The 19,374-nt window shown below is 37.8% G+C and overlaps 1 protein-coding gene and 1 long non-coding RNA gene across 8 annotated transcripts in view; one reads left to right on the top strand and one right to left on the bottom strand.

The window, feature by feature from the left end:
• Nucleotides 1-19,374, top strand: part of ZNF148 (zinc finger protein 148) — a 38,588-nt gene that overhangs the window by 11,576 nt on the left and 7,638 nt on the right. Inside the window, exons 1-6 of one of the 4 annotated variants that reach the window (XM_082235283.1) lie at nucleotides 7,352-7,374; nucleotides 8,034-8,380; nucleotides 10,113-10,241; nucleotides 13,363-13,486; nucleotides 14,079-14,162; nucleotides 18,290-18,408. In XM_082235283.1, coding sequence (XP_082091409.1) covers nucleotides 8,051-8,380; nucleotides 10,113-10,241; nucleotides 13,363-13,486; nucleotides 14,079-14,162; nucleotides 18,290-18,408 — 786 coding nt within the window. In that variant the 5' untranslated portion in view covers nucleotides 7,352-7,374; nucleotides 8,034-8,050. Of the gene's footprint in view, nucleotides 1-7,351; nucleotides 7,375-8,033; nucleotides 8,381-10,112; nucleotides 10,242-13,362; nucleotides 13,487-14,078; nucleotides 14,163-18,289; nucleotides 18,409-19,374 lie in introns of those variants that run through there. The other 3 variants (XM_082235284.1, XM_082235282.1, XM_082235285.1) reach the window with 3 other exon arrangements.
• The window catches only part of LOC309539523, a 32,868-nt gene continuing 15,234 nt past the window's right edge, over nucleotides 1,741-19,374 (bottom strand). The window contains exons 2-4 of one of the 4 annotated variants that reach the window (XR_014222850.1): nucleotides 18,754-18,815; nucleotides 7,133-7,186; nucleotides 1,741-1,893 (exon numbers count right to left, since the gene is read on the bottom strand). This is a non-coding gene — a long non-coding RNA (uncharacterized lncRNA). Of the gene's footprint in view, nucleotides 1,894-4,479; nucleotides 5,053-7,132; nucleotides 7,234-14,170; nucleotides 15,069-18,753; nucleotides 19,372-19,374 lie in introns of those variants that run through there. The other 3 variants (XR_014222853.1, XR_014222851.1, XR_014222852.1) reach the window with 3 other exon arrangements.

The following is a 19,374-nucleotide window of genomic DNA, read 5'->3' as shown; positions in this document are numbered from 1 at the left end:
GTCACTCAGAGGAGAAGATGGTGAAATGCAAACAGGGGACACAGAAAGGGCTGAACTCAATGCCTTCTTTGCCACAGTCTTCTCCGATAAAGAAAACAATGCCCGACCTGAAGAATTTGGAGCAAATGATTCAGCAAAGGAAACACAGCCCAGAATAACTAAGGAGATAGTACAAGAATATTTGGCTAGATTAGATGTATTCAAGTCTCCAGGGCCAGATGAACTGCATCCAAGAGTATTAAAAGAACTGGCAGATGTGATCTCAGAACCACTGGCAGTCATCTTTGAGAATTCCTGGAGAACAGGCGAAGTCCCGGCAGACTGGAGGAGGGCAAATGTTGTCCCTATTTTCAAAAAGGGGAAAAGAGAGGACCCAAATAATTACCGCCCAGTCAGTCTGACATCAATACCAGGGAAGATTCTGGAGCAGATCATTAAGCAAACAGTCTGTGAGCACCTAGAAAGGAATGCTGTGATCACCAATAGTCAGCATGGATTTCTGAAAAATAAGTCATGTCAGACTAACCTGATCTCGTTTTTTGACAGAATTACAAGCCTGGTAGATGAAGGGAACGCAGTGGATGTAGCCTACCTTGATTTCAGCAAGGCATTTGACAAGGTGCCCCATGATATTCTTGTAAAGAAGCTGGTAAAATGTGGTCTTGACTATGCTACCACTCAGTGGATTTGTAACTGGCTGACTGACCGAACCCAAAGGGTGCTCATCAATGGTTCCTCTTCATCCTGGAGAAGAGTGACTAGTGGGGTGCCACAGGGTTCTGTCTTGGGCCCGGTCTTATTCAACATCTTTATCAACGACTTGGATGATGGACTCAAGGGCATCCTGATCAAATTTGCAGATGACACCAAACTGGGAGGGGTGGCTAACACCCCAGAGGACAGGATCACACTTCAAAACGACCTTGACAGATTAGAGAACTGGGCAAAAACAAACAAGATGAATTTTAACAGGGAGAAATGTAAAGTATTGCACTTGGGCAAAAAAAAATGAGAGGCACAAATACAAGATGGGTGACACCTGGCTTGAGAGCAGTACATGTGAAAAGGATCTAGGAGTCTTGGTTGACCACAAACTTGACATGAGCCAACAGTGTGACGCGGCAGCTAAAAAAGCCAATGCAATTCTGGGCTGTATCAATAGGAGTATAGCATCTAGATCAAGGGAAGTAATAGTGCCACTGTATTCTGCTCTGGTCAGACCACACCTGGAGTACTGTGTCCAGTTCTGGGCACCACAATTCAAGAAGGACACTGACAAACTGGAACGTGTCCAGAAGAGGGCAACCAAAATGGTCAAAGGCCTGGAAACGATGCCTTATGAGGAACGGCTAAGGGAGCTGGGCATGTTTAGCCTGGAGAAGAGGAGGTTAAGGGGTGATATGATAGTCATGTTCAAATATATAAAAGGATGTCACATAGAGGAGGGAGAAAGGTTGTTTTCTGCTGCTCCAGAGAAGCGGACACGGAGCAATGGATCCAAACTACAAGAAAGAAGATTCCACCTAAACATTAGGAAGAACTTCCTGACAGTAAGAGCTGTTCGACAGTGGAATTTGCTGCCAAGGAGTGTGGTGGAGTCTCCTACTTTGGAGGTCTTTAAGCAGAGGCTTGACAACCATATGTCAGGAGTGCTCTGATGGTGTTTCCTGCTTGGCAGGGGGTTGGACTCGATGGCCCTTGTGGTCTCTTCCAACTCTATGATTCTATGATTCTAAGCATCAGTGATCCCATTCTCTTTGGCAATTACACTTTTAAGGGTGTGTTGATTTCTTTTGTTGAAACGGAACATAGCGTATTACCTCTAAAGCTTCCTGTACCTTACAAACCCAGTCTCACTTTCACGTGTACCATTCCAGTCTTTAAGATGTGCATCTGCCAAGTTGAAACAAAAGGACATGTAGAGAGGTTATCTTAGTGGCTGCCCCAAAATGGTGATACTTTCCTCCTTAGAGGCTCACAAGATTTCAAGTCTACAGCATTTTGCTTACTTAGACTGACTTTCAATGCCCTAAGTCAAAAAGATATGGGGCAGTAGTGGCTTTTTCTATTTAGTGTTTCATTATTCCCAAGCTTTCAAAAGGCAGGTTTGAAATGGAAATAAATAAATTAATAATGTTTATACAGTTTAGTGTTGTGTAAATATGCTAAACTAACAAGTAACAGTTGCAATTTATGACTCTGTTTCGGAAGAATTACTTCTGCCCATTTGCCTTTCTTGCTTTGCATTTCAAGTGATTTAATTCTATGGAAATAAATAGGACCAAATCAATTTAAAACATAGTGTCATGGTTTAATGAAGATGTATTTTGGTATAAAACCAAGTTCTCTGTAAGTTCTCTATTCATCATGACTTTATTCTTTCATTGAGCTACATACCTTTTTAATACAGTGGTGCCCCGCAAGACGAATGCCTCGCAAGACGGAAAACCCGCTAGACGAAAGGGTTTTCCGTTTTTGAGCTGCTTCGCAAGACGAATTTCCCTATGGGCTTGCTTCGCAAGACGAAAACGTCTTGCGAGTGTTCCGATTTTTTTCGCTCCCCCCTTTTTCTAAGCCGCTAATAGTCTTTTAGCTGCTAAGCCTTTAATAGCTGCTAATCCGCTAAACCGCTAATAGCGCTAATCCGCTAATCCGCTAATAGGGTTGCTTCGCAAGACGAAAAAACCGCTAGACGAAGAGACTCGCGGAATGGATTAATTTCGTCTTGCGAGGCACCACTGTACAGGTCTTTAAAACATGGACTGGCCAAATGGCTGGGACCACCCACCTGCCAGTTTCCTGATATCATAATGACATCAGTTCACTGATATCTCTTAAATTTCAAAGGAGGTTGCTGCTACCTCTGATCAGCTAATGGGAAGTTAGAGGGAGCCCCTGTGGAGTCTCTGCAGAAGTGGAAATGCTCCTAAGATAAAACAGTACGGTATAGGAATTCTACTGACATACTATTAAAAAATCTTACATGTAATAGAAGAACTTTCTTACTCTTTTATTACAGTGCTAATTTTTTATTGTAAAGATCAAGAAAACTGACTGGAAGATATTCTTGCCTGTAATTTTGTGCACTTGAAGCTCAGTGTATACAGAGGTTGATCATTCTCTTGAAACTTCTTTGGCGATCACTCGTAGCCGAGTAAGATTGTCTTCCATTACCATGGTCTTAACAGTGAGTCCGTAAGTGATTGTGGAGGCCAATCCTGGATCCATGCGTCCTTTCACAGTGGGGAAGAAGAAGAAGAAGACTGCTTTGTCCAGCTTTCAGTAGAACAGCTTGAGGCATGTTCTACAGAAAATATCTGATACCATTTTTATGAGGGAACTTCAAAATATAGACTCAGCCCCACAGCAGTATTGCTGCCATTGGTGGCCTGTTTTACCAATAAATATAGTTCCATTGATATCCAAAGAACTAACCGTAAATATAAAACTATTACCTATTGTAGCAAATAAAGTACCTATTTGAATAAAGGATTCTAGTGCTGAATACTTTCTCATCAGTGCTGCACAGGATCAAAAACTGAAAACTTTACATATGGCAGTATTACTTTACTGATATTTTTTGATGTAATCAGAAATGTTAAATAGAAGGAATTATAGCTTCAGATGGAGACTCCCAATAACCTATTAGGCATATTACTGCTGCATATTATTGGAGAAAAGGGAGAGAGAGAAATCTGGCTGGTATACCTCCGGGTATAGGGCGGTATATAAATTCTAATAACAATAACAATAAATAAAGTAGAAATGAGTAAAACGTATAAACACATATTTGTAGGAATGATATAATGAGAGAAAACTTTCCTGCCTGCTATTAACTCCTTTGGGGTTTTGAACAAGACAGAGAGTTATGTCCCAGCTCAGAGCAGAAGTTTTTATATTTGAGCAGTATGTTTACCATTGCTGTGAAAGGCTATACAACAGGATTTACTTGCAAAAGATGTGAACAGGCTTTTTGCATGGAAGACAAGACCAGTGCTTTTTTGGGGGGGGTACTCAAGAGTATGCAGTACTGGCAGCCCCCCCCCCCCGGAACGTTAAAAGTGTGGCACTTACTGTAACAACTTCACAACATCTTAAGGCAGCCCTGTTTAGGGAAGTTTTTAACGTGTGATATTTTACTGTATTTTTGGTTTCTATGGAAGCCGCCCAGAGTGGCTGGGGAGGCCCAGCCAGATGGGCGGGGTATAAATAATAAATTATTATTATTATTATTATTATTATTATTATTATGAGTACCAACACCTTCTCCCTGCAAGGCTTGTTCTGCTGTTGCTGAGCTATGATATCTCTGTGATTCTTAAAACCTTGTCAGATAAGTGGCCTGCTATATTGTTTCATTGTACTGGCAGACTAAAATGGATCATTCCTGACAATGTTTCTGTTTGAGGCTATTATTAATCTGAACGTTACTTTTATAGAATCAGATCTAGTACAAAAAAAAAAAAAAAAAAAAGAATCAGATCTAGTGGTAAAGAATTATTTCTTGCCTTGTAACCTAATTTGTTGCTTTGTAGATCTTTGCCCAAACTGGAACAGGACAGGCTGGTCTCCTTTGCGTTGTTTGGTACTCTGGTTACCAGTTTGGTCTGAAGTGTTTGGTCCTTCAACCATTCATAATATCAAGCTGAGGACATACACATACAAAACCTGTGTATTCACGTTGAATCTAGGACTGGGTGATGAGAGTCATCTTGCCCTGCAGTATATATATGTGTGTCTGAATTGCTTTTAATTATGTATCTGATTTATTCATAAGATAATTTCTAGCTCATTCTTCCTCACAGGGGAGGTCACAATAAAATAACACTTTGGTGAAACCAATTCACTTTTTAAAAGCAGAGAAAAATACAGCATGTCTAAAGAAACACCCAGAGAGGCACCACTTGGGCTCTTCACTGTCAATGACAATTCCCTAATGGGTTGTATCCAATTGTGTTCCTCTGCTGATTGAAGGCTCTTCGTTCCAGTGGAGCTGCTAAGAGCTGATTTGCCACTCTCCATCTGTAGTATCCCTTACCCTCCGCTGGAAATCTGCAGAAGAAAGGGGGAAATTTCTAAAATCACTTGCCCTCATGGAATCTCTGCTGGATCAAGGAGCCCTCCATCAACAGAGGGACAAAATTGGACACAACCTTATGTCTCAATAGGTCAAGGGCCAATGATTATGCTTCAGCACTATAAATCCTTTTCTTTGATGTTTTCAGTTCCGTGGTTGTACAAAATATCAATTTCTCCTGATACTTCCTGCTTCCTTTCCTTTTGTAGAATCATCAACATGATCTTAAATGGATACTGGAAAATCTTTTGATATGTGACTTTCAAAACACTCATATATCTGTAGCTTTTGAATTGAATCTAATGGTTTTTATATTTTCCATAAATAGCCAGAATTCATTGTAAAAAATGGTGTGAGATGCATTGCAACTAGATGCAGAGCAGTGGAGTTGATCAGTGTAGCAGAGCTTGAAACTATGCAAGCACCATGGGTCAATTTGCAGGCAGCAGCATGACTACTTAGGACAGGAAAAAACTATTCATTGCATTTTCCACAGGTTTTTTTTATTTTTTTATGGTAAGAAAAATATATCAAATTGGATTCCATCCTTTCTACTACCTATCAAGACCTAGTAAAATATACTGATTTTTTAAAAAAGTTTGTAACTATTCTGTTTGTGAGACTGATATAGGATTTAAAGAATTTGGGACAGTTGCTGAATTGATGAGCATGCATGTTCTAAAAAAATGTGATCATATTTTTAGAAAATAATAAACTGCAGGATTACTTAAGTAAGTTATATATAGTTTTTGAGAAGGAGGGAGAAGTTTTCTTTTAAGAGCCACTATTTTGTTCCAGGGAGCATATTAACCTACCAGAGCTAGTACATGGTGTATAATATCATGCATTTTGTCAAGGGTCAGTTTGTTTTGGAAACACTTCCTTTTGTAGATACAATTCAATTTTCCAGCTGACCTATTGCAGAATTCCATTATTTTTTAAGTTTCAGTGAAATGTCTCTTTAAACAAAGCTGGTTTTTTTTCTTATCTAAATAATTTGCCTATCACTTTTTTAAAGGTGCCTTCAGCTATCTTTATCTTTCATCTTTTAAATATATAAATAAATTTGAGGGGCCCGCAATAATGTTTTTTAAAAAATCGATTCCAGTTTGAATTGTGTGGTCTTGCCTTTGCCATCTGAATGTGCCTTTCTTGCAAGAACATCGCTGTAAATTATTGCTGGGAAATATAGTTGCTTTCTTGATTTCCACCATGTGTGTAGTCAAGCATAAGGTGCTGGTGTACACTAGTAGCCATCTTGGATAGGCCTGCATAAGCGCTGGCAGTATCCATAAACAGAGACAATGCCTGACTTCTCAGACTTGGCGTTGATGAACACTTTACTAGAGTTTCATGAAGTTTCTGACAAGGCTTGTGGTGAAGTTTCTGACAAAACTTGTGGTGATAGGGAGGTGAGTTAGTGCTTAAATTAGCAGCACATTCTGCATGAAGGTCTCTGCCTAACCCAGTATTCTTAAAAACTGCTAGGCCCAAGGAAATCGTTAGTATGTAGTGACTTTTTTCAGAAAATGTATTTAAGTGCAATTCTCTCATTGCCTGTCTACTCCTTTAATAATTAAAGCAATTGAACGGCAGCAAGGCATATTTCTTCAGCCTTTGAATGATTCGGGAAAGGGCAATTTCACGAAAATGTCAATCTACAGACTCATTTTCCATATATAGTTAACGTGTGCATCATTTTAAAGATAATTTTCCAAAGTTTAATTATCTGGCAACAGTTTTTCAAAATAGCATGTTACACATGTGTAGAACAGATTTTACATATGAGAAGTTTGACACGCAAGCTGATTCAGAATTTATCTATTTTTACCTATCTAATCTTCATTTAAAGATCTTTCCAAGAAAACAGACAATAATGTAATGATCCTTCATTGACAGTTTGTCTCATTTGGTAAATTGAGAAGAAATTTTGTTAGGAATAAAATCAGATGAGTTAAGGATGATAAAGGTTGGTTTAGCATGTTATGTTGGTCACAAAAACACATCCCTCTCCCACAAATGAAAAAAAAAATATCTAAGCGGACTTCTACTCACCCAGTGAGACTCCATATCCTCCTTGTGGACTTTCCATAGGCATCAGGTTGACTGCTGTGAGAACAGAATGCCTTGAGTAACTAGGCCTTGAGTGTGATCCAGCAGAGCTCTCCCTTACGTTCTTATGCTATGTTTGTCCTTCTGGGCATGGAAGATGAGAGGAAAGGGAAGTTTCAATGTGCAACCAAAAGTCCTTGCACCAGAAACACCTTGTTAGCTACTGCCCGATGTTTTGAATCAAGGTGCAGTTTGGAAAATTTCTAGTTAAAAAAATTAAATGGTGCATCCATCTTGCAAGCATAAATCTGTTTTTTTCTACCTGAACTGCTCCAGATCCAAACCTAAGGAAGCAGTGAATCTTTTGCACTCTAAAATTCTATTCCCAGTTTGGAATCTTTTTGCAAAAAGTGTCAGACTTTAAGAGTAGTTGGCATGTATTTGTTGAGGGATGCACTTCTTATCCTTTTTCTAGGGAGAGATTTACAAATACCCTGTATTCAGATTTTTGTGAAATTATTCTTATTATGGTGATTTGTGTGTTTTTTTACAAACAAGTTAGAGTGACTCACAGCACCTTTAAAATTATAGAACAAAGTATCACAAAAAATACAAATAACCCATAAAAATAGTAAAAGTGTTCATCAGCATGCCTTACATTTCCCATGTATGTATCCATAAATACCCAAATATTGTCAGTGAAGCTTGAGTGTGGGGCTGTTTTTAAAAACTCTGCCTATTAGCTCTATTGTATTGTTTACTTTTTTCTTTTATTATATCATTCTTTAAAAATCGTTTTTCTTGTTCTGTTTGTCTTTTTTGAGGTGTAACTGTCTACTTATGTAACAAAAATGAAATAAATGGTAAATACTTTGCTAATTGAGTTTTGTTTTTGTATTTGCAGGTTAATTGCACTTAAGAATGAACATTGAAGATAAGCTGGGAGGATTGTTTCTTAAATGTAGTAGCATAGAGCAAATGCAGTCATCCAGGGATATGGTTGGAATGGGTGCTGCATCTGACCAGTCGGCAGTTCCTGTGGAACGGCAGGAAGCAGTGCTTCAAGACCGGGCTATGGCGCACCAGGAAATCCTTTCTGCAGAAGAAGTGCTACAGGAAAGTGAACTTCGACAGCAAGAAATGATCCCACACGATGAACTCATGGTCCACGAAGAGACGGTGAAAAATGATGATGAGATGGAGGGGCAAGACAGGCTTCCTCAAGGGCTTCAGTATGCAGTCAATGTCCCTGTAAGCAATTTATTTATCAGGGCTTGCACTTAAAAGTTGAGCAAATCATATCAAAAGGTCTGCTTAAAAAAAAAAAAAAGTATGGCAGGAACAACCAAATGAAAACTAAAATAAAAGTAGTTCATTACTCTGAGAAAAAACAATTGGAGGTTTTTTGTTTTGTTTTTTTTAAACAAGAACAACAAAATGCTATAAATCCCATGGCTTGTTTTTATCTCTGGTGCTGTTTGCACAGTTAAGGAGGTAATAAGATGTTGACTTACAGTGTGGGCTAGGAATAGAGCCCATGGCTAAATTATAAGCCCCTGGTTCCATTAATTCTTCCTCTGTAAAAAACAGTATAGTCATAATAGATGTATTTGCAGGCAGCATGGGTGGGGGGAGTTATGCGCAAAGAAGGACTGCTTTTGGATAATGATATTAACCTTTCTAAAAATCTTGGGAATCTTTGATGCTGTGAACCAACCACTGTTTATTTAGTAACACGTTCTCATGTTTTAATACACATTTTACACACTTTTTAAATATATATCTTACATAGACAGTGCTCATTTGACTTTAAGTGTCTGCATTCTTCCTGCACAGGAGATAAGGACTTGAAAATGCTTCTGCTATATTCAAAGAAGTAGTATGTTGTTGTGGTTCCTGCACTTCTAACACAGTATAGTATTGGTATTTAATGATGTGAATTGAAAAGCAGTGGAGTTTACACAGTTAATTCTCTGTGTGAGGAATAGCTTCTTAGATTTCAGCTGGGTTAAAATACGGTTTTACGTTGATGGTGCTTTGTTGTAAGAAAGTAACAGGAACTTTAGAAAATTATGAGATTCTTTCAAACTGTTAACAGAATAAAATAATAAATTCTCACTGTAGTGGAAGACTTTCAAGCCTTGAAAATCAATCGGCAACTCGGTTTACATCAGGTGTTTGTTTTTTTTGGTCTGATTCTATAACAGAATCTTGTTGCTGAAAGTACAGTTCGCAACCTTAGGGGAGAAAACTGAGGTGACAGAAGCTGCCTGTGTTTGAACATGGAACAGCTCTAGTGACAAAAAACAAGGGGGTTAGGTGGGTGTCTGACTTTCACAGCATATGCAGGATACTTGAGGTACACTTGTCCTGCTCCAAGAGCTTTTGTTTCTAGCTGACCCTGTGATCTTGCCTGGGAGAAAACTGTTTGAAGGGAAGCAGGGAAGTAAGCTTTGGGGTAGGGAAAGGTTCCTGATTCCTCATCCACATGCCCCTTTGAAGGATGGCCCCTTCAAATAGGTTTGATATCATCATGGTAGCTTTCTGTTCTACTGGCAGAAATGAATGTTTGATTCACAGCAGGAAGAGACCAGAATTTAAAAGAAGGGTTGAAATTATCATAGTAGCTCTTTGGCAAAAATGAGGGTTTGGCTTAGAACAGTGAAACTGTGGTTCAAATGCCAACATAACCATATCTTAAATTATAAAGTGCTTTTGTCAGGTGAAATTTCTTTGTTAAATGTTAAATTATATGTGGCATGTAATCCAAGCTTCTGTGCTTGAAGGTATGAAAGGAGTCCCATATTGGAATACTCACTACAAATAGGACTTTTTAAAATAGCCTTTCCCCCTCTTCCCCAAAACAGTACAAAGGGTATAAAGTAATTCCAGATGTATTACTATTTTTGAAAGAATTTGTTAAAATGTGTCTTATATGTAATTATATGTGTCACATGTAATTAATATTATCTTTGTATCCTAGCAGATCAGCGTGAAACAAGAAATTACATTTACTGATGTAGCAGAGCAGCAGAAAAGGGACAAAAAGCTAATACGAGAGGGTTTAGATATGCAAAAGAAGAAGAAAAGGAAACAGCGTTCACCAGCAAAGGTAAGACATTTAATTTGAACCTTGAATGCAACTGGAGATTTTCCTTGAATTTGCAATTGGAAATGATAGTATTTGGAAACCATAGATTCAGCCACCTAACTTTAATCTCAAAGCCAAGCCACAATATATTCATAGCTTGTTTCTTTGAAATTCTTTTCACAGCATGAATATTTGACATACTTTAACATCTGTTTCCCAGGCATCTCCTTCTCTAAATATTATCTTTTGATGAGTGTGTAGTTTTAAGGACCACTTATCAATTACGGAGACTGTTTAGATTAATAATAATATTGGGCTTATTTAAATATCATAGTGTTTTTCTAACAACTTTGTTTTTAATCAGACAGGTGCACAAGTGTTGAAATTGATTACTGCATGCACCTGAAATTAAATGAATGCCTTCCATTCACAGGCTTCTAATTTCAATTGAGCCATTTTAATCTAAAGTTCAGTTTTCAGAGTTGCACATCTTGAATTTCCTCTCAGGAAGTGCAGCAAAAATGCTATGCATGGATTTTGAAGCATAAAATATGAAGCATTTGAATATATTTTTATTCAGCTTCCTGCTGAATTGACACTTGCAAATTCAAACTGAGTACTTGCCCACTGCAGTTTTATTCTTGTTTTCATTTGCAATTCCTGAAGTTTGGTGAAAACTAATGGGAAGCACTGATTGGAAGCTATTTTCATGTACTTGTCTCAGTCATAGTTTGAGAACCCCTTTTTTCCTTTATTTCATTGTAGAGGTTGTCCTTCCAGTCTTCCTAATATTGTATAGTAAGAGATCACAAATTGACCAGAGAGATTGAGAGCAGGTTGGGTACTGGAGGGTCATTTCCTAGTATCGACTCTGAAGACTATAGCTACCTAGAGCATGCACATTATATACACTCCCCTGAGGAAATGAGGTATTAGAAGGGCCCAATCTTAAGTGTTTGAATGTGCAAAACTAGGTATAAATCAAGTTCATAGCTGCATATCAAGAAAGGCAATATTTCTTTTGGAAGCAAGTATAATTAATGGTGTATTTTCTTTTCTGTGAAAAGAAAGTCAAACCAACCTACTATAACGCGTTTAGCAACTGTGTCGTCCCCCGTCCCCCCCGCAAGGCGCATGATGGTGAATGCCAATTGTATAAGGCACCCAAATACCCTAGAACCAACAGGATCTATCAAAACAAGTGTTTTCTGCTGCTGTTTCTGAATCTTACTGATTAGGGATACCTGAAGAAAGATGGGCTTTCTTCCATGCAAAGAATCATTTGCAGGGACACCTTTAAAAGGATTACACTCACTTAGAACAAACTCTGAAGAACTGCACCAATTTAATGTACCCAAAGGGGCATTAGGCTTGTGCTTCTTGAACAGCAGTTCTTTGCTGTTAAAATGGAGGGAACAAAAGCAGCTTGTGATATAGCCGTGGGGTGGGTAAAAAAGCCCATGGGAACATTTAAAGTAGCTACGAATTGTTTATCTTTAGAATTTTAGATGCATAATTGTACAGAACAGATTTATTAAAAGTCACAACATACTATTGAAACATGCTTTAACAGTGTCATGTGTTGGCTTTGTTCCCGTCACAGTATTTAGCTTAGCACAAATGTGCGAGCCTGTGGGTTCCAGGAGAGGAGATTCTATCTGTTTTGCTTCTCCCTGATCATTTTGCTGCTGTGTCACCCAGACCAAAGCCATAGGTGGGCTTAGCATGTTGTCTAAAGCTGGGCTCATGGTTTACTTCTCCCAGACAAATACTGAACTATAACCTATAGAACAAGCCTTGGCTACAGCTCACAGTTAGTCTGCAGAGGCCTCAGCCACACCCCTGGATTTGGACTGCACACTAAGATAAACTATAGTTTAGCTCAGTGTGATGCAGTAAAAAAATGACCAGGGAGGAGTGACGCAAGATTTTCTGTTACTGTTGAGCCATGGTTTTGACTTAGAATGACATGCAAATTGGGCAGTTGTAATGGTTTATTGAGACTGAAAAATATTAAGGTTATCCTTAACCTTCTGCTGAGATGGAAGAGATAAAGTACACAATTATCATTTCACTAACACATGTAAGTAATATTACCAAACTACAAGTCCTGTCACCAGTATGCTTGTACAAAAAAAGAATTCCAGTTGCTGGATGTACTCCAAGTCTTGAGAAATAAAATGGATATAACATGAGTGCCTCTAGATTTTATAGCTTTCTTTTCTTGCCCAACTAGTAGATTAAAGACTGATTTATAGGGCTACCATTTGAGAAGATAGTGGTCCTGTTTGTACACCAATGGTTTAGCATGATGGGAGTGAATGTCATCCACTCTCAGGCTTGCATGCTCCCTCCCATCCCCTCTTCTCCTGCTGAATAGCTAAATGTAGAAACTTCTACTTCAGCTTTTTGTTAACTGCAGCTTCCTATGTTGTCTGCATTGGAATATGTGGTTTTAACATACAGTAACTGAAACAATGGTTAGTTTCGGGACAAGCCAACTTCATAATCCATGGTCTGAAATTGGCTAGTTCTGAAATCTGCCATATTTAGTGTGAAACCACAATTTGTGTTCTGATGACACAGGAAGGTGCAGTTAACTAAGAGCAGAAATAAAGTTTCTGAACTCCTCCTGTCTGTCATGTTAGAGAAGGATGGGGACACAGGCAGACCTGGGAGGATAGGCTGGCTCATGTCACAGTTAACCATATTTTGAGTGACAACCAAACATGATAAAAAATATTCTGACTTGCTCTACTGAGAATAAATTTCTAGCCCAGGCTTCCTCAACTTCAGCCCTCCAGATGTTTTGAGACTACAATTCCCATTATCCCTGACCACTGGTCCTGCTAGCTAGGGATCATGGCAGTTGTAGAAAACATCTGGAGGGCCAAGGTTGAGGAAGCCTGTTCTAGTACTTCTTTGGATGTATTTTGTGTATTATATATCACAAATCTTGAAAAGCTAAGGTTCAGCTAGGTCAACTAAAAGGTAGTCAATTGATATCTATGTCTACAGTCTTCCTATTTTGCATTGTGGTTTTGCCTAAAAGCGCTTGATTTCCTCCATTATGTATTCATATGAATCTTGTAATATTGCTGAGAAATTAATGTGAGACTGAATTTTGCCCTTTTAAAAATAGATCCTTACAATAAATGAGGATGGATCACTTGGTCTGAAAACTACCAAATCTCACATTTGTGAGCATTGTCATGCTGCCTTTAGAACCAACTACCATTTACAAAGGCATGTCTTCATTCATACAGGTACTGCTTGAATTTAAGTTGTATTTTATATTATCTAAAAATGGTTGGATCTTTAATAATGCACTGAATTATGAAAAATGATGCAAACTTTATATTCCAAAGTGCAGGAAATGTGGCATCTAAGCTTAGGTATTCCATGCACCAAAGTGTCAAAAAATACCAGAAAAGAATTAGTGTCATTTCTGTTAATTTGAGATTTACTGTGTTGCTTTGCTTTCTGTACAAGGATGGGTTGGTAAGTCACCCAATTTCCAGTTTTGTCTTGTTCATAGCATAGTCTCTGGGTTCTTATTTTACCAGTGATGGAACTCTAGTTGGAATAGATGAAAGAGTTTTACAGTACCTTAGATGACAGCATCCTGCCTGATTTTGCTCATGAGCTGCACTCCTTTGTTAGCAGCAGGCTCGCCGAATTAATAGCCTTTTTCTTTTTAGCCCAGGTAGTTTAGACAGACTTTTTTTATACTAAAATATTTTGGAATTCATTCATATGTTGGATTCCAATAGCCAACTATTTTATTTCTCAGCAGAATCTGTTAGAAACAAATGTTTGTAGCTTTTAACTTACAGATGTGGAATTATATTGTTTAAGGTGAAAAACCATTTCAGTGCAGTCAGTGCGAGATGCGTTTCATTCAGAAGTACCTGCTACAGAGACATGAGAAGATTCATACTGGTGAGTATAGTGCCTTGAGTTTCTTTTTACTGGTGTGTTTAAAGAACTGTTTCCGAAACATGGCCAAGTATTGGGTGATTATGCAGCTTCTGTTTTAACGTGCCGTTCAAGAAACTCTAGAAAAGAATTTAGGTGTTTACTTTAGCCTTGCCTCTTTCCTCCCTTGCCCCCAAGAAGTTACTGACAGCTGATGTGAGCAAACCTTGAGAGAGAAAATATTTTTATTGGGTAAGTGGTAAATAGGAATACTTCGAACACAATTATGGCCAAAATGCCTGACCCCATAGGTATCTGAACCCTGTTAAAAAAAAAAAAAAGCATACAGAAAATTATACAAGAGTAAGCGTTTTAGCAAAAGACCCAAATGAGACCCAAAGTTAAAGCAGGATAGTTAAGTTTACTGTATATTGGTTTGTTTTAAAATTTTACTTCTGGAAAACCACATTCTGTAAAAAGACTTGGCTTTACTGGGTTTTTGGCATTTTGGTGCATGGCCTTTCATTATCTCTGCAAATATTTAGAAATATAGTCTTTTTTGGACTAGATGCCAATTTTCAGCCTATATTTCAGAAAAGTGGAGCTTGCAAATATGCTGAGTGTTGCTTGGTGAAAGGTTTCATATCTGTTCAAACTGCTGGTGCTGATGTCTAGTACTTTATGTGTATGCATGTAAACCTTGAGAAAACAAAACATGGCAGAAAATTGCACAAATACCCCGGTTGTCTTGGAATGTTTGTATCCGTGCTTATCATCAAACTAGCCTTACTAGTATTTGGATTTGCACTTTTGCTTATACTTCTGTTTCTTCCAAGCCATGTGTTTTTCTGTACACCTGGGCTTCTTTCTGCTGCTGCCTTTCAGTATTGTTGCATTCAGTTATTTAAATGATGTGCTGTTGGATATGTTCTGCATAGAGAAAGAAATGTATTTTGTTGAATTTTAGGTTTTTATTCTTGGTTTTTATATCTGTTTTTAATTTTTGTAAGTCAAGTTGAGTTCATTTTTGAAAAAGTAACTAATAAATACATATTTTTTAAAAAATATAACCTTGTTTCACAATTGACGTCTGTGTATTTTGCATTTATTGAACCCCAAAACAAATAGGGGGGCACGGGAGAAGGAGTAGGAGGAGAGGTTCTGTTGCACAAGTGGAAATCCATATACAGACAACATGGCTTATTTGAGTACAACCCATAATACATTAAGAAACAATGCAAAAAATAAATGGGCAGAAATTAAATAAATCAGATATTGGAAGTAATATTACTGTTTTAATATATAATCTACAAAACCTTTCTTTACTATACTACACAATTATTAATAGAATATAAACTTGCCAGTTTAACTGGTATTACATCTATTCGTAATGTTACTAATTTTATGAAGCAATGCAATTTTAGCCATGGAAAAATTTGTGCAAAAAAACCTGTTTTTGGAAAATATTCCACTATATACCATTTTCTGAGAATAATTTTGCATACTTCACTTTAAAAATTGGATAATATTTCTAGAATGCCTTCTGTATACTTAGTTCCACAAGCATGCACTGAATGTATGTGAAATGACTGGAGACTGGCTTGGTTATCTGCTCTGCATACATTTCATTAAGATTGTTGGGGTGTGGTACTTGTGGCACTGGTGTACCTGCCACCCTTGCAGGGCTGCTGCAGTTAGGCAGCCAAGATGTGATGGCTAGCTTGTGGCACTGGTGTACCTGCCACCCTTGCAGGGCTGCTGCAGTTAGGCAGCCAAGATGTGATGGCTAGCTTGTGTTTGGTTAGTAGGCAAGCAAAGGAGCCTGTAGCCAAACAGAGGTCTATTAAAGTGGTGGTAAGAGTCTCTTAGCTATGTGAGCTATTTCTTTTTTGAGCAATTCTTCCCTCTTGACTTTGTAGTCAGACAGCAAGAATGGAGTTACACGGGAAACCAAAATACTGAGTTCAGCTATTACCAATCCTAGTTTCTTGACCTTAAAGAAACCATGCACAGACAAACCAGAGATAAGCTAAACAAACCATGGTTTAATTTTTAGTCTGAACTGAGCTTATGAGTTTGGTAGTATGTTTCTTATGTGTCATTTGGCTACACCTACTTCATCTAAAGTAATTGCCAGTTTAATGTTTCATTCTTTTAAATATATATATATATATTTAATATGTAAGTTGGATCTGTGTATCTTTTTATAACTGTGTGGGTGGTACTGCTTGCCAGTTAGGTTTGAGAACATGAAATATATAATGTTGTGACTCCAAGTATATATAGTATAGGAGATAAGAAAGACAGGGCGAAGACTTGAAGTTTTGCTTCAGACTGAGTCAGAGGCTAGGGTGGACAAGATACAACATTATTTTTTTACTTTCCAACAGAAAATTGTATCCCCTAGGGAACTGAAATGCTTGGATTTAAGTCAGCTTAGTCATTAAGTCAATGAGACAAATTGGCTTCAATACAAAGAATCTTAACATAACTGTGTAGTGGATTAAACTAATACAATGAGCTAAGATAATACAGCAGTTTTGTGTAAAAGGAAAAAAATAGATAAAAGAAAGGGAAAGGAAATTATAAAAAATGATATTGTTTTATTTATTAACATGGAAAACAAATATTAAGCGCTACTTGTCTTTGAAACAAAATTATGGAACCATCTATGATATTAAATAACAAATAGTCTGAGTCTTTATAAAAATTCATTGCTTTTATAAATAAATATTTTGTCAGAATGATTCAACTCTGAATTTTAATTAGCTATTTTTAGCTTTTCAGTCTTTTTTTAGTCTTTGTAAAAGCGAGGAGCCTTAATATTCTCTAGTTCATCGCTGCCTTGAATACGAAGCAATGCAATACCAAGTAATCAAATACAAAGTAATACATGAGGTCTATCTTTTGGCATATACTGTATCTTTTTAGAGTTGCTTTACCTCTGTTGTGTCTTTTATTCTTTGACCATTCTTAATTTCTTTACACAGTACGAGCTTTTTACCTGGTTCACCTGTGCATAAGATTCCTATTTGCTTTTCACCCAGGAGTAGAAAGCAGGTTCAGGGAGATCCATGGTATACTGTGTATAAATCTGTCAGTGCACTAGCCAGATGATACTTTTATCCCTGGGAAGGGCTAAGGAACCAGCAGATACCTCATTCGGTAGATCATAAGACTCTTAATCTCAGGGTCGTGGGTTCGAGACCATGTTGGGCAAAAGATTCCTGCATTGCAGGGGCTTCGACTACATGACCCTTGTGGCCCCTTCCAACTCTACCATTCTATGATTCTGTTATACACCTTCGGCTGACTAAATAAAGGATCAGGATATTTATTGCTATAAGTCAGCAACTAGCTATTCCAGTTTTAGTTATTTTATCTTGTTACAAGGATGCTAAAAAATGTGATATTAAATAATAGCACTTTATGTGAACATGCCTGTGGCTGGTCTGAAAAAATTGAGACAAGTTAATCATAAGGGCACAGAAAATTAATTCTCTTCATAAACACAACCTTTTTGTCAATATGAGGAGCTTTTACATGCAGTCTTTTTACTAGTACATACTGGCAACTTATTGGGTCTAGTGTGTTACAGTGTTAGACTAGAACCTGGGTGACCAAGGATCAAATCCCCACTTGACCATAAAGCTCACTGGGTGACCTTGGGCCCCTCACTGCCTCTCAGATTAACCTACTTCGGAGGGTTGTTGATTAAATGAGGAGTGAGAGAACCGTGTACATCAGCTCCTTGGGGAAACGGTGAGATAAAAATACAATAAATAATAATGAATAAAATACTGGAATGAAAATGGAAATTTATTGTTTTATTTGTTTTCCTCTAGTTCTGATTGTTATGATTGTTGGGGCATTCTTTTTTGATGGGCTGGTTTATTTTTTATTTGATTCTCTTCCACCTCTACTCAATATTTGTGTGATTCTTTTCACATGTTTGTAGTGATGAGCCATATGAAAAAATATTGGTGTGTGGTCAGAGCTATATTTTGTTTACATCCAGCTGATCAAAGCAATACTTTGTAAGTTTTTTGTTAAGTAAACCTAAGTAATAGCATGGTGGGGAGAGGTATGAGACTATCTGTCTTCTCCTTTTTTTCTTTAACAGTACTTCCTCTTTTCATTTTTATTCTTAGGTGAGAAACCATTTCGATGTGATGAATGTGGCATGAGATTTATACAGAAATATCACATGGAAAGGCACAAGAGAACTCACAGTGGAGAGAAGCCTTATCAGTGTGAATATTGCTTGCAGGTAATTTAAGAAGGAGAAAGAAGGGTGTTTAAGGGAATCAGTTTTTACAATATCGTGACAATTGTGATTCCAAGTTTTAAAACTTTGAGATAAGAGGGCACTTTGGCTTGTCTTCTAAATACCATACGTTTCATTGTGGATTTAATTAAAATCATTTTTTTAAAAAATGATTTTATAGATATATATAAAAGAAATTATGGCTCTCCAGTATGAAAAGAACATATACCCATTGAGAAACTTAAGTTTTTAGTTATCTGAAATATGCAGAATTAATAAGGATAGAGACCTTGAGACGAATTAATGCTAATTGGAGGGGTCATTTAGGTTTCTGTCCTTTTGTCTTACCTTTCCCACAGCTGCAGGTATGTGAAGTGGCAGGAGGGGCCCTTATGTACTGCAGTAGGCTCCTATAGATCAAGAACAAAGGGTTGGGTTTGTTTGAATATGAATATTGACTCTCACATCTTCTGACATGGTAACGTTTTCACTTTGTGACGTGACCATTTTTTAATTCCCAAAATCACTTATGACAGGGTTGGGGAACCTCAGGCTCTGGGTCCAAATTTGTCCCCTTCAGGCCTCTCTAGTTCTCCCTCAGGACTCTTACTTCACCAACCATCTCCCCACATCAGCCATATTTTAGCTTTCGCCTGACTGAAATTTGTCCCTGAACTATGATATTGCCTCTTGCTTGCGTGGATGGTGGGCTGGGTAGGTGTGGAAACTTCCAGTTTTTGTGTGGCTGGAATGTGGCCTACTATAGAAAGCTAAGAGTCACATCCATTGATGTGCCCCCTTGTTTGCCTCTGGCCTTGCCCATGCCACCCCAGAGCATTCTCCATGAGAGAATAGGACCCTCAGGCTGAAAAATGTCCCCCACCCTGACTTAGAAGGACTTTATCATGTGAAAAAATGTGAATTGACCAAAAGGCTGCATGGCTTTTCTCTAACCAAAAATGTCCTCTG

This window comes from Podarcis vaucheri (assembly GCF_965113315.1).
Source record: "Podarcis vaucheri genome assembly, chromosome: 1".
Classification (NCBI taxonomy): Eukaryota; Metazoa; Chordata; class Lepidosauria; order Squamata; family Lacertidae; genus Podarcis; species Podarcis vaucheri.
The sequence above is the reverse complement of the archived record's forward strand: the minus strand, read 5'-3'. Positions and strand labels throughout refer to the sequence as shown.